Source organism: Calypte anna, chromosome Z, assembly GCF_003957555.1.
Source record: "Calypte anna isolate BGI_N300 chromosome Z, bCalAnn1_v1.p, whole genome shotgun sequence".
Classification (NCBI taxonomy): domain Eukaryota; kingdom Metazoa; phylum Chordata; class Aves; order Apodiformes; family Trochilidae; genus Calypte; species Calypte anna.
Window position 1 is genome coordinate 8,960,895 of NC_044274.1, and position 12,150 is coordinate 8,973,044.

Genomic DNA, 12,150 nt, shown 5'->3' on the forward strand with positions numbered 1-12,150 from the left:
GGTCAGTGATATCACAGGAGGGATTCTCTATAGATCACTACTTAAATTAATTTTACTTACTTTTAACAATGTGCTTCATCCTGCCACCTCCATCCTTTCATTCTCTGACAAAAGTTACGTTGGGCCTCACACCAGCTGAATGCCCCTTTAGGAAGCTAGATTTCAATCTAGTGTATAGTAGTAAGAAAGCTCTCCTAGTGTTAATTTTAAAGCACTAGTATTTCATGCTGACTTGGAAATCATCATTGGGTTTTGGCATCAGGCAGAGGATTTGGAAAGTGACATTAACAGATCTACTTTCTTTGAAGGTCTTGGGAGTCATTTCTTGACTTCTGCCTAATGAATAAGTGCTGCCTTCATTAAATTTATATTTATGGCCATATTGTAGGTCATTGGCTTGTTTTATGTCTCCAGGTTTATAGAAGGTTATCAGCCATGGTCACCTTGTGGCATCTTGGCCAGGATTGTCTTACAAAGAAACAATTGTATCTGAGTAGGATTTTTCCCGTGGAGATATGGAAATGATCAAATTAATATAGAAGTGGTGTCCAGGGATAAGGCTCTTGCCCTGAGCTGCCAAATGAAGTTACTACTAGCATCTGTTTTCACAGTGCCACTTTAGCTTGCCCTGGCAAAGCCAGATCCTCAGTTTCTCTAAAGCAGCGAGGCTGCATGGAATTCAACAGGGCTAAGGTGATTGATCCTCTGAGATCCAATGGCACCTCAGGAGCCTCTCTGCTTCTTTCACCAGCTGGTCCTCAATGTGGACATTATATCACACTTAACCTCTTAAATGTCTCTGTGTTAGACACAGTCCTCCATGAGTCTGACCACAAGGAAAGTTACTTCAAATGGGCACATTTACACAGATATTCACCAGAACATCCATGATCTTTCAATGATGTAACAGCTTGGAGGAATGATATTCTGGTCCAAAAGGACCTTTAAGGTGATTTATGATATCCATGCCCCTCATCTAGTTTCTTCTATATCCCTATAGCTCTTAGCAGCCCTTACTCAGCTATTTAGCATCTGGGCCACAGGGGGCTTACACCCTGGCACAGACAGCATGCACAGAAGCTAATATTTTTTCCCAGTCCTGTATGCCTGTGTTCAACTAATATTTATGGCAACAGAGAAGACTGACCAGCTGGATGAGGAGAAGAGATGAAGTCTGAAGGAGAAAGTCTGGATAACTCTCCTGCCTCAGCACAGTATGACCTGTGTGAAGATCATGGGAGTGCACATCCTATTAAGTCATGTGTACCATGGAAACATGAAGCAGCCTTCCTTTCCTCATGGTCTCCTTATGCTGACACACAAAAATGACTCATGTCTCCACATCACTTTGAATTTTAGCACATGGTGTGCTCCAGCCTATGGTCACATATAACACCTAGGGCTGATTAGCTCTGAAACATGAGCCCCTCCCTTGCTGAAATTCTCACTGACACTTTACTGAACACAGAAAGACCACAGCTTCCTCAGATGTCTACTCTGTGTCTTGAGATAACTGGATCGATACCAGCCACTGGCTTCATCCACACTGCAGCTGGAAGCACAGTTACACCCATCACTAGGTTTGATTCATCTGACAGAGTGAGCAGCAGCCTGAAGATATCCTCATGGCTGCCCAAGATACCCTTCCTTCATGCTGCGGTACCCCACCACCCCTGGAGTCTGTGTCCTTGCACCTTTGTAGGCTGTGTTGGCCAGCATGGACACATCCACTGTACTGAATTCACATCTTCACTTGCTGAGTAAACACAATTTTCATTCTTAGGGAGATAAATTTTACAGTGAACAAAAGTCATCACTTTTGTTTTTTAATAAATGCCAAGTTAAATTCCTGCAGGTGATGACTCACCAGCACTGCTTTTCCCAACCTGTTAGGTAAGGCAATGAAATAATGCAGCCAGGGGTTGCTGCCTCCCCATGCTGTATAATCCTACAGCCCAGGAGTGCTCTTTTTCAGAGCATCCAGGGATGGTTAGGCCAGTGTTGTGGTCCTCTGTGTTAGACTAGTCGCTTTCCTTCTTATTTACCCATGAGTAAGTGGTTCCCAGCTTGGAGAAAAGCTGACTGGAATCAGGAAAGAGTCTTCCCACTGGCTTGCATGTGCTGTGAGCAGCAAGGCAATTGCATGATCTGAGACACAAGGCATCACCCCTGAGAAAGGAACACCTCATTTGATACTACCCTTGATGACAAGTCAAAAAGACTCAGGAAAATAATGAACTTGAAGAGCACTGAGTGAGAGGGAAAAAAAGAATGAGGATGCCCAAGTCCAGCCTCTGCTGGAGAAGAGGGAAATGTTGTGAATCTCTCTCCTGAGCAGCAGAGACAAAGTTTTCCAGCTCCATAGGCAGGTTAGCACAATCAAAGAAGGGCAGTGTCTGTTGGAGCAGAAATGGTAGATCACCTCCTTTACTGGAGATTGCAAAACCATAGTTATCTTACTAAGATTTACTCCCTTAACCACCTCTCACCTCACCTTCCTCAAGTGATATGTTTTGCTTGACAGGACTTGTTCATTTTAGAGGGTCCAAAACATTATGATCCATCCTCCCAAAGACGTGCAGGAACTGGTGTATCACTCAACCTCTCATAGGTTCAGTTTTCTTCTGGAGCAATATGTTCAACATTCTGGTTTTAGAGGAAAACAGTTTCAAGCAGAGAATAGACCTTAGTTGCTTCTTTCTTCAATAAGTCACAAATAAGTCGAAACACTTTTTTATATTTTCCAAGCATTTCAACTACTCTTCAAAAATATAGATTTGCATTTCTATTATGGCTTTCACTGATCTTCCTGAAGTTTTTATATGTTCTCATTACCCTTTTCAAGGGGTGAAAATCCTTACAATAAACAGTGCTTTTCCATTTCACACGCATAAATGCTGAAGGACCTGCCAAAGGCCAGCTAGCAAATAAACCACCCAACTTCCAGTCTAAGACTGCAATACCAATTATTCCTTCCTGCGACCATCCCACCCTCAAAATCCTTGTGACCCAGGGATGCCCATAGTGAACAGGAGCCTCCATACCTTAGCCAGCTATTTGGGTTTGTCCCACCAAAATTTGGTCTTCTCCCCATTTCTCCTTGTAATTTGGTAGATAAGTGCAAGCTTCCTTGCAAGCTTCTGTAGCGGGAGGAGCCATTCTTGCTCCTGAAGCTCGAGGAGCTGCTGGTCTCTTCCAGGACTCCAGCCACCACACAGTGCTTCCAGGGTAGAAGTGTAGCAGGAGGAGCCTTTCTTGCTCCAGAGGCTCGACGAGCTGCTGACCTCTCCATGCCTCGTGCCAGAGTGAACTTCCTCTGTGGGTGTGTGTCCCACCTTTATTGCCCCCCCTGGTAATAGGGGGCCTGCCCTCCTAACCAGGCACAGGTGGACTCACACCCACTCTTTGGCAACTTGAGGCACCTGGTTTATCTTGTTTCTCTACAAGCTTCCATCATGATCAACAGTGATCTTTGAAGTTAAAGTTCAAGTTGGTATTTGCTTCTGTAAGAAAACACTTTAGCCATGTTCCTGAGTTCCATAACACTCATGTTAGCCTACCTCCCCCATGATTTGGCAGAGAGTCAGTGTATCTCCTTGGGAAGGTCACTCGAACAAGACTTATAATCATAGAATCATAGAAGCAGCCAGGTTGGAAAGGACCTCTGAGATCATCAAGTCAACTTCTATCTAAGAGGCCCACATCTTTGCAGCCTCCAAGCTTCCAGCCCCACCTCTATGCTTGTAAAAAAGAAGCTGGGATGGAAGGGGAAAAGTGGCAGTTCCCTAAGGAATCATCCTTAGATACAAAGCCAGAGGGACTGTGGAAACGTAGAAATGTGCATCACCAATAAATACAAATTAAATTCATAACAAGAAGTGAAATATTAAGGCCAAGGTGACATTTGGACTGGAGGTTCAGCCAAGCTTTGCTTTAAATATTTTATTGCTGCAGATAAAGAAAGGGCTTATGCAACACGTATCTCTCTCTCTTTTTCCCTCCCTATCATCCAAAGGGGAAAAGGAAAAAAAAATTAACTAGCTTTGGTTGTATTTGAGCTAGACTTCAAAGTTTCACAAAAATAAACATATTTAAGGGGGAGGAATGCACACTTGTAAAGAGAGAAAATGTACTTTGAAGCCAGCAAGGGACTGCATGCCTTACACAGAGATTCACAGCATCCTCCCTGGAGCAGACAAGTGGTGTCCCCATCCCCTCCAAGCAGCATCTCTTGCACAGGAGGCTGCCTGGCAGCAATGTGATCCTTTCAAGGGGTGTCAGGATGGCAGGAGCCACTGCTTTGTTCTCTTCTCCTTCCTCCTGCTATGCCCCTGTTGTTTTCTGCTCTGATTAAAAGTTTCATGCAACTGTAGCTGTCACTGACATCTGAGTTTGCACAGCACCCAGCACAGAGTCAGTCCTGGATGAAGATGAGGGCTCTTTGGGTTTGATTACTGCAGTGCAAAAAAACCCCACATGCTCAGAGGTGGGATTCATAATTTAAGACTGAGAAAGGGAAGGGAGAGGTTTATTTGCCCTCTGCTGCAAAGTCTCAAAGGGACATGGCTGGACAGAGTCCTCTTGGCCATCATGGTGGGTTTTGGGCAATTCTCTCTGTAGGGTGAGTAAGCTGCTATTCTTCTGTGAATTTCAGCCCCTAGGTTTGTCTGTCTCACAACATGTATTGATGAGGGAAGATAAAGGGACATTGACTGTCATGCTTTAACCTCTTAATTCTTTCTCTTTCTTGTGTTTCTACAGCACAGAGCCCCACTGCAGCAGACCCCTTGCAGCAAGCCTACGCTGGAGTGCAGCAGTACGCAGGTCGTTAGTATTAACACTTTCTCCCAATAAACCTTTCTCTTCTCTGAAGTCTTTATGAACACATCTGAGGGGTCTGGGGGGAAAGGAAGTGTTTTCTCGTACAGGAGTGAGCTGGGGGCCACAGATTCCCAGATAAATTTTCACTCCTTGTGAAAACAAAAATGTAGCCCCAGACCTTCTCTCCCTAAGGAGCCAACCTCCTCCACTTCCCCAGGTAAAGGCTCCCACTGACTGCACTTCAGTGCAGCTTCATTGGCAAGAAGAGGTCCAGTCTGCTTAGCACAGTGCAGAAGTGCAAAATCAGGCCATGGATTTGGAGGACCCTTTCCATAAAAGGTCTCCTGAGTGCTGCAGTGAGGAGGGGAGATGGGCAACCAGACCCTGCTGAGCCACTGCTGCTGTGTCTGGCAGAGTACTGGCATGTCCACTCATACCTATATTTTGGAGTACCTCCACACTGGCCTATGCCCCTCCAAGGTACCTGGAAGCTTGCTGAGGAGCTATGCAGACATGCTCCTGGCTTGCCAGCAACTTTCTCCACTGTTCCCAGAGGGTCAGCCTCCACTCACATCACCCTGTATGCTGAGCAGCTCCTTTGTGGTTGATGGAGTGACAGCAGCCAAAGTGACCTGGTGCAGACCATGACCCCGCTGTGTTCAGCCTCCCCTCACGAGGTGTCCATGGCCAACCATGCAAGGAAGCTGCCACCCCAAAGTCATTATTTCCTGTGGTAACTGGAGCAATCATGGGCTCCCGCTGAGGAACGGCTATTATCTCATGTCAGCACTGTATCTGGAAACTTAATTTAATTCTCCATGTAGGGCTTCTTTTACTGGTGTTTTAGTTATTGTCATTTATTGCTTGTGAGGTTTGATAGATGGGAAGCAGCTCAACCCTTTGAGCTGTTAATTAACCCCTCTGCACACACATGGCCCCTATCCCCCTCTCCCTGGGCTCACAGGCAACCCATACTCTGTATTTTTAGCAGCAAGGCACATCATCTACCATCTGTGGTACTGAATGGCTCCCCTTGACTGCTTGGTGGGGGAGATGAGGAGGGAGAAAATTGTTTAATTGCTGCATACTGTTTCCACTGTGTTTGTGTGTGAGAGAAGAACTCTCTGTGGACATGAAAGAAAATGTATACCTGACAGTGTTTGTGCAGCTGTGTCTATACAGTGTATGGACATGAGAAGGTTGGAGTAAGGGAGAAAACATGTGTGAACAGTTTTTATGAGCATGTGAGTTCATCAGAGTGAGAGAGAGATTACACAAGGAAACGTGTGTGTGCGTTCTGTGTGTGGCTGCCAGCATGGGCATCAATGTGCTGAGGTCATGAATGAATGTGTTTGTGGCACTATCTGGGGTGCTTACACATCTCTGCTGGGAAAAACCTTGGAGGAGACCCCCACTTACACAGCATGGCTGTTCCTGGTGTTCCCCTGACAAAGCTGGAGGGAGGGCGGGTGCTCAGGACCAGGTTCCTGGAGCATCACTCTGGTGCTTCTGCCACATCTCAGGCTGAATGAGATGGCTCTTCACAATGCCATAGTCCAGGGGGAAAGTCTACTTCTAGCTCAGTAGGACAGCTTCTTACATCCCAGCACTGAAATCTGTCCCTTTTTCTTCTCTCTCTCTCCCCTGTAGCTGCTTATCCTGCTGCTTATGGCCAGATTAGCCAAGCGTTCCCACAGCCACCTCCTATGATCCCACAGCAACAGAGAGAAGGTGAGTAAAAAGTCTGTTCTCCTTTCTGGCCTCAGCAAGCCATCCCCACCACACTGGTTCCCCTCCTCATACACCTAGAGAGCACACTGAACACCAAATTGCTTTGAATCCCTGGTCCTCTGAGCCTTTCCTCCATTTCCATTTGTGTCACAGCATCATAGGCACCAATGTTCAGGAAAATCCTCATGGGAATCGCTGCTGAGAGCCCCCAGTCCCCAGGGAGGGAGCATGATGATGTGCATGGGCCATGGAAAGACCTACTGGCTACATAGGCAATAATGTCCAGTGGGGATCTGTGTTAGAAACAAGCAACAAGAATGTGGGTAGAAGTGCGATTTCACTAGAATCAAGAATTGAATATGGAAAAAAGCACTGGGATGCCCCCATTAGAAGCCAGTAACATGATTTCAGACACCTTCTAACCCAAATTATTCTGTTTCGATATTTAGACAGTGAAGACCTGCTATTTAGTGGAGCTGACCTAGTCCTTTCATCCTCCTTTGAGGATCTAGAAACAGAAATCAGACCTTTTAGAGCACAATTTCTATATCAGGACAAGGTGAATCATATAAAAGTAAGAAGAGGTGACTCTTCCATTATGCAGATGTTTTGAGAGGCAACCATGCCACGTATTGCTCCCTTTACAGACAGTGGGAGCAGTAGGGTCCTCAGAGGCAACCCACTCAGGTAATCTAAACTGTTCTCCAAGGAGCCTGCTGGTCCCTTTTGACAAGTAAAGGATATTGCTTGCCAAAGTGGGGCATTTAAGTCAAGTACTTCAGCTTAGTGTAGAAACCCTCATTTTAAATAATCACATTTCAACTTCAATCCTCTCTTAGATGGCTAATCTAGATATATCCTATGTTATATGTGCTATTATCTGTATATATATATATAATGACATGTAATATTTTAATACAGTGTAACAGTTACAATGAAATGAATCGAGAGTACACTATCACAGGAAAATATTCTGATGGCCTAAAACTACTTTGGAGGAGGAATCTCATTTTATAAGAAAATTAGAAATGTCGGCATTTCTATCTAATTTGGAATTAATTTTTTTCTGATGTCAGAATTTCCTGGGGAACACGACTTCCAACTCCTGATTAGCTCTAGTACATGTCCCTGCTGTGAGAACAGATGCACAGACCTAACGTATCATTACAGAGATGTTTCCCCCATGCTGAAGGACTTTGATTTTTATTACTTACTGGGGCTAGATTAAGCACAAGACAAAATGGCGAGCACACCATTGCTCAGTGTAGCATCATGCCAAGAACCACCAGAAGCACAGTAGAGCTGTTGTGTGCATTTTGAAGACCCACTGCTCAAAGACCTCTGTGTTGCCAAGTCACGCTTTGTCTCTGTGGGCTGAGGGTGAGTGTCACCCAGGGGACAAGTCATCTCATAACTCCTTGCTCCTTCACGTAAGCAGCTAGTAGTGAGGATGGTTGGGGGCCAGATATGTGAGACAAACCAACAGTCCAACTCAGGTTGCCCTTCCCAGTGTCCTCTCTTGTCCTCCAGTGTATAGCTTCTGTGAATTTCTCTGCTGCTTCCTAGAGGAAGAATTTCTAAGGTGTGACACTTTTCTTTCAGCCAGGGGTCAAGACCTTTCAGCATCTCTAAACTTTAACAGAAAAAAGCAGCAACAGGGAACTATGGTAATAATAATGCTCAGCACTGAATAGAGTACTTTATGTTTGCAAGGATGTGCACAGCCATTGGTTTGCTAATGAACCAGTCTTTCCACTACAATAACATCAATGATCATGTTTTTAATAACAAGGCTCCACTCCCACATCCCAGTTGGATAACAAGCCCAGAGCCTTTTGGCTGCTGCATTGCTCCTGTAGAGATTAGTCATTACTTTCACATGAGCACTGAGTCTGCCGGCAGCTGATGCGGTGCATAGAGTGGAACAGTTCCAAACCATCAAAGCTGGAGAGGAAGTCCTGATTCAGGCCATGTCAACCAGGCAAAACTTGGGGTAATTTAAAATTTCCATGGTATTACTCATTTTGACATAGTTTCTGAAACTTAGTAGTACTTAGACATTAAAATAAAGTAGAGCTTATGACTCTCATTTGCCCTGTGCTCAGACATTCTAGTGACTTAATAGAAAGTAGAAGCATTAGAGACATTGAAGTTACAGCATCTGAGTAATTACAGTAAAGGTGAGATGATTATCCCACATAGTGTGCAGCTGACATAAGGACTACAGGTCAAATTCGCACACTCTTATGGCACAGCCTTTTTGTAACTACTTTTGGAAAAGCAGTCTTGCTATAGCTTTTCCTTGTGACACTGATTCATAGTATTGGGTGTGCAGTGATGGACAGATGATGACAAACATAAGTAAATGTTGTTTACTCTTATTGACAATGGACACTCAGGGATAGGCTAGGTTTGCTGCTATCCCCATGCTAAATAACTGACAATGAGCTGGAGGATGAGGAGCACGGGCAGAGCAATGGCTTTGCAGTTCAAGTCCAAACAAGCCAAATCAGCACAGACCCACCACAGAATACACTACCATGTGCTTCTGTGCCTTCAGTCACATGTTTTTGCATTATCCAGCATAATTTGCCTGTAATTTACAGACCATGAACTATGCATTCCTTGAAACTTTTTTTCCTTTGTGTCTGAATCAAGGCTATCTGTGCGTCTTCTGTATTAATGAACAGAAATAACTGTAACTTAAAGCCACAAAACCAAGAGCCAATGTAGATGTCTGGGAAGAAATGAACCTTGATTGTTTTCTTATAATGTCTCATAACTTTAGATTTTTAGCTGACTTACAACCCTTTTGAAAACCAAAGTGAAGTGTGTGGTAAATAATTTTACCACTTTATTCAGCCCTGAACTGCCAGGTGTACTGTTCACCAACAATCCATTACCTTATCACAAAACAAGACCTTTCTCTCCAACAAGGTAGTTGGAGATTTCACTGAAGTTCAACCATCCCAACTGCAATCTTCCCCTTGCACCAGTGATCCTGACCAACTCCTTTGAAAACACATTGAACGTGTGCACTGAGAACTGACACGTTTTTAGAGCACTCTGAGCAAAATAATTCATATATCTGATTTCTTAAAAACATACACATATATATGAAGAAGTGGCCATGCACCTAAACATGCAGTCTTCTATGGGGTGCCCAGATTAGCCTGAAACAGGAAAAAAATATCCAAAACCAAACAACACAACAACACAGGAAAACTGAGACAGAGAGAGATCGTTTTTGAATTCTTTACCAAGAATTCTAACTGTGCTTGGTAACTTACAGATGTATGAATTTAGCAAGAAAATATTTGTTCAGTTCTAATGGCAAAATTTTCATACGTGAGGATGCTAAAAAAAATCCACCTACCCCAGGCTGTTACTCAGTAGCAGGTGGAGTTTTCAGCACTGGAAATCAGCAAAACACCCTTTGTAGCTGGGAACAGAGTAAAGTTGGCCTTGAATATCTGAGTTGGCATGGGATGCAACAGCATGTGTTTATCAACCACATTTGAGAGATGAGCTGATCTTTGAGGATGGTCTCTTTTCTTTCACATTCTCCTTGGTCTCTTCCTTTTGGTCTCTGAGCAGCATGAGGCAAAGCTGATTTCAAGGTGAACTAAGGACTGTTTTGTCCTTGAGCCCAATCCCTAAACCTAGTGTAGATGAAGTTGCATGCTTCTTGGTCGGCCTTATGCCTTAGTAGGTGTTTCTCAGCACACACAGTCAGAATCCCTACTCATGCACAACACATCCAAGACCCCAGGAAATGCAGCTGGCATTTTTTAAAGAATTTGCCAGTTTTACAAAGCAAACTGCTGGCACTGGTGATGTCAGTGGGAATTTTGCCACTAATTGCAGCAAAGCCAAGATTTTACCCATTATAATGTGGATCTCAAATCCCACAGCAGAAGTGCTCTGGGGCATGATCAGATGCAGGAACGAATTTTTCCCTGCTATTCTGGACTGTGGTCTTCTCCTGGGCAGAATTTTCTCAATTCTAACAGACACCTAAGGGGATCGGTGTTTGTTTAACACTTTCTGGATATTTCATATCTAGTTTATCTTGCCAATAACTCCACATTGTGTGGAAATGAGCTGCAGTAAAGACTGGAGAAGGGATAGCTGCTCAGAGAGGAGACTAAGGAAGAGGCAGAAGGAAGACAGAGGGGAAGATGGAAATGCTTGGCATGAAACAAGGGGCCTGATTGTGGGCCACTGAGGTTCAAAAGTAATTTAGCTAAGCAGATGACCAGGTGCCTAATTAGCTAATTATCCAACCACACCACTATCCCCCCATTTGGAAGAAACCATCCTCATGACCTCTAGGAAATGCACAAGATGCAAAGGATCAGCTGTTCCTTCATGACAGTCCTTTTAGCAAATTAGTGAGGAAAATTGTGCTTAGCAAATATTCATTAGGGCTTCATTTTCCATTAATCCAAAAGGAAATGTGGAGAGTCTGTGACTTCAGCCACGCTGAGGCCCAGGAATTTTAATGAGCTTTAAATGGGCATCTGTCAGAATCCTGACTTTGCTGTACTTCTCCTGCCAGCCGGGGGGATGAGTAATGGCTAATAAAAGGTGGGAGCATCAAGACGAACTCCTCTCCCTAGCAGGAAAGGCAAAGCTGTAATTTGCTGTGTTATGACACCATAATTATGTCCTGATGAAGAAAATTAGAGTATAAAGAAACCCTTTCCTTCTCCACGCTGTGCCCCTAACATAAGTGGGGAAAAGTTGGCGAGTCAAGTCTCAGGGTTGTAGGCACATGGGCTAGGGGGAAGGGGGAAACCTTCCTTCCTTCCTTCTGGCTTTTTCTGCTCACAGAAAGGGTCACAGACTGTGTATTCTTCATCTTGAACCCCCTGAGCAAAACAAAGCTGGAGTTACCTGTTTAGGTCAGTGCAGAGCTGGGCAGTAGCTGGAAGTATCTTTGGAAATAAGACCATGAAAAAACAGTTCCTGCCTCCTCAAACGATAAAGTTTTCTGCCAGTGAACAGTGTAAGATGTTTGAGTGTTGCTGTTTTTTTCAACAAAAGAATTTTGACACACTTGTTTCCTTCTGAATGTTGCTCAAATTCTTAAAAATAAAAGTCATGTTGAAAACTTTCATTCTAGGCTATTTGACCAGAAAATATTTCTGCCTGAAAATACACTTTCAGCATTTTATGAGGGTCTCTTGTCTAACAGAACTACATATCCCAACTAAAGACTCCTCTTTGGATATTTTTTCAAGTACTCTCGGAAGTCTGTAAGAATATATATTACAGCACTGAGGCCAAAATGGCAGTTCCTTCTGTCTATTAATTTGGATTTAAATCCCTCTGTAATCTCTCTTACATAATCCTATAAAATGGGTAACATGGCCAAACTGTCCAGATTTGGGGGAGTCTTCAGTCTTAGTTGAGCTGGAGGGTTGAACGTAAGATTCTGTGATAGAAAATAAGACTGTCTTATTGGTAAGCACCAAGTCTGTGCACTTCTTTCTACTTGTTATTACAGTCCTTATACAGACACAAGAATGATAATGGAACTTCTGCATGTAGATACTGAGAGAAGGCATGGGCTAGTGTGGGTCATCAAAAATT

At 43.9% G+C, this 12,150-nt stretch overlaps 1 protein-coding gene across 50 annotated transcripts in view; it reads left to right on the top strand.

Annotated features, from left to right (window-relative positions):
- CELF4 (CUGBP Elav-like family member 4) overlaps positions 1 to 12,150 on the top strand; it is a 618,876-nt gene that overhangs the window by 585,402 nt on the left and 21,324 nt on the right. For 18 of the 50 annotated variants that reach the window (XM_030467167.1, XM_030467190.1, XM_030467176.1 and 15 more), the window contains 2 exons: positions 4,762 to 4,827; positions 6,472 to 6,552. In XM_030467167.1, coding sequence (XP_030323027.1) covers positions 4,762 to 4,827; positions 6,472 to 6,552 — 147 coding nt within the window. Of the gene's footprint in view, positions 1 to 4,761; positions 4,828 to 5,668; positions 5,674 to 6,298; positions 6,305 to 6,471; positions 6,557 to 9,724; positions 9,776 to 12,150 lie in introns of all 50 variants that reach the window. The other 32 variants (XM_030467206.1, XM_030467174.1, XM_030467196.1 and 29 more) reach the window with 5 other exon arrangements.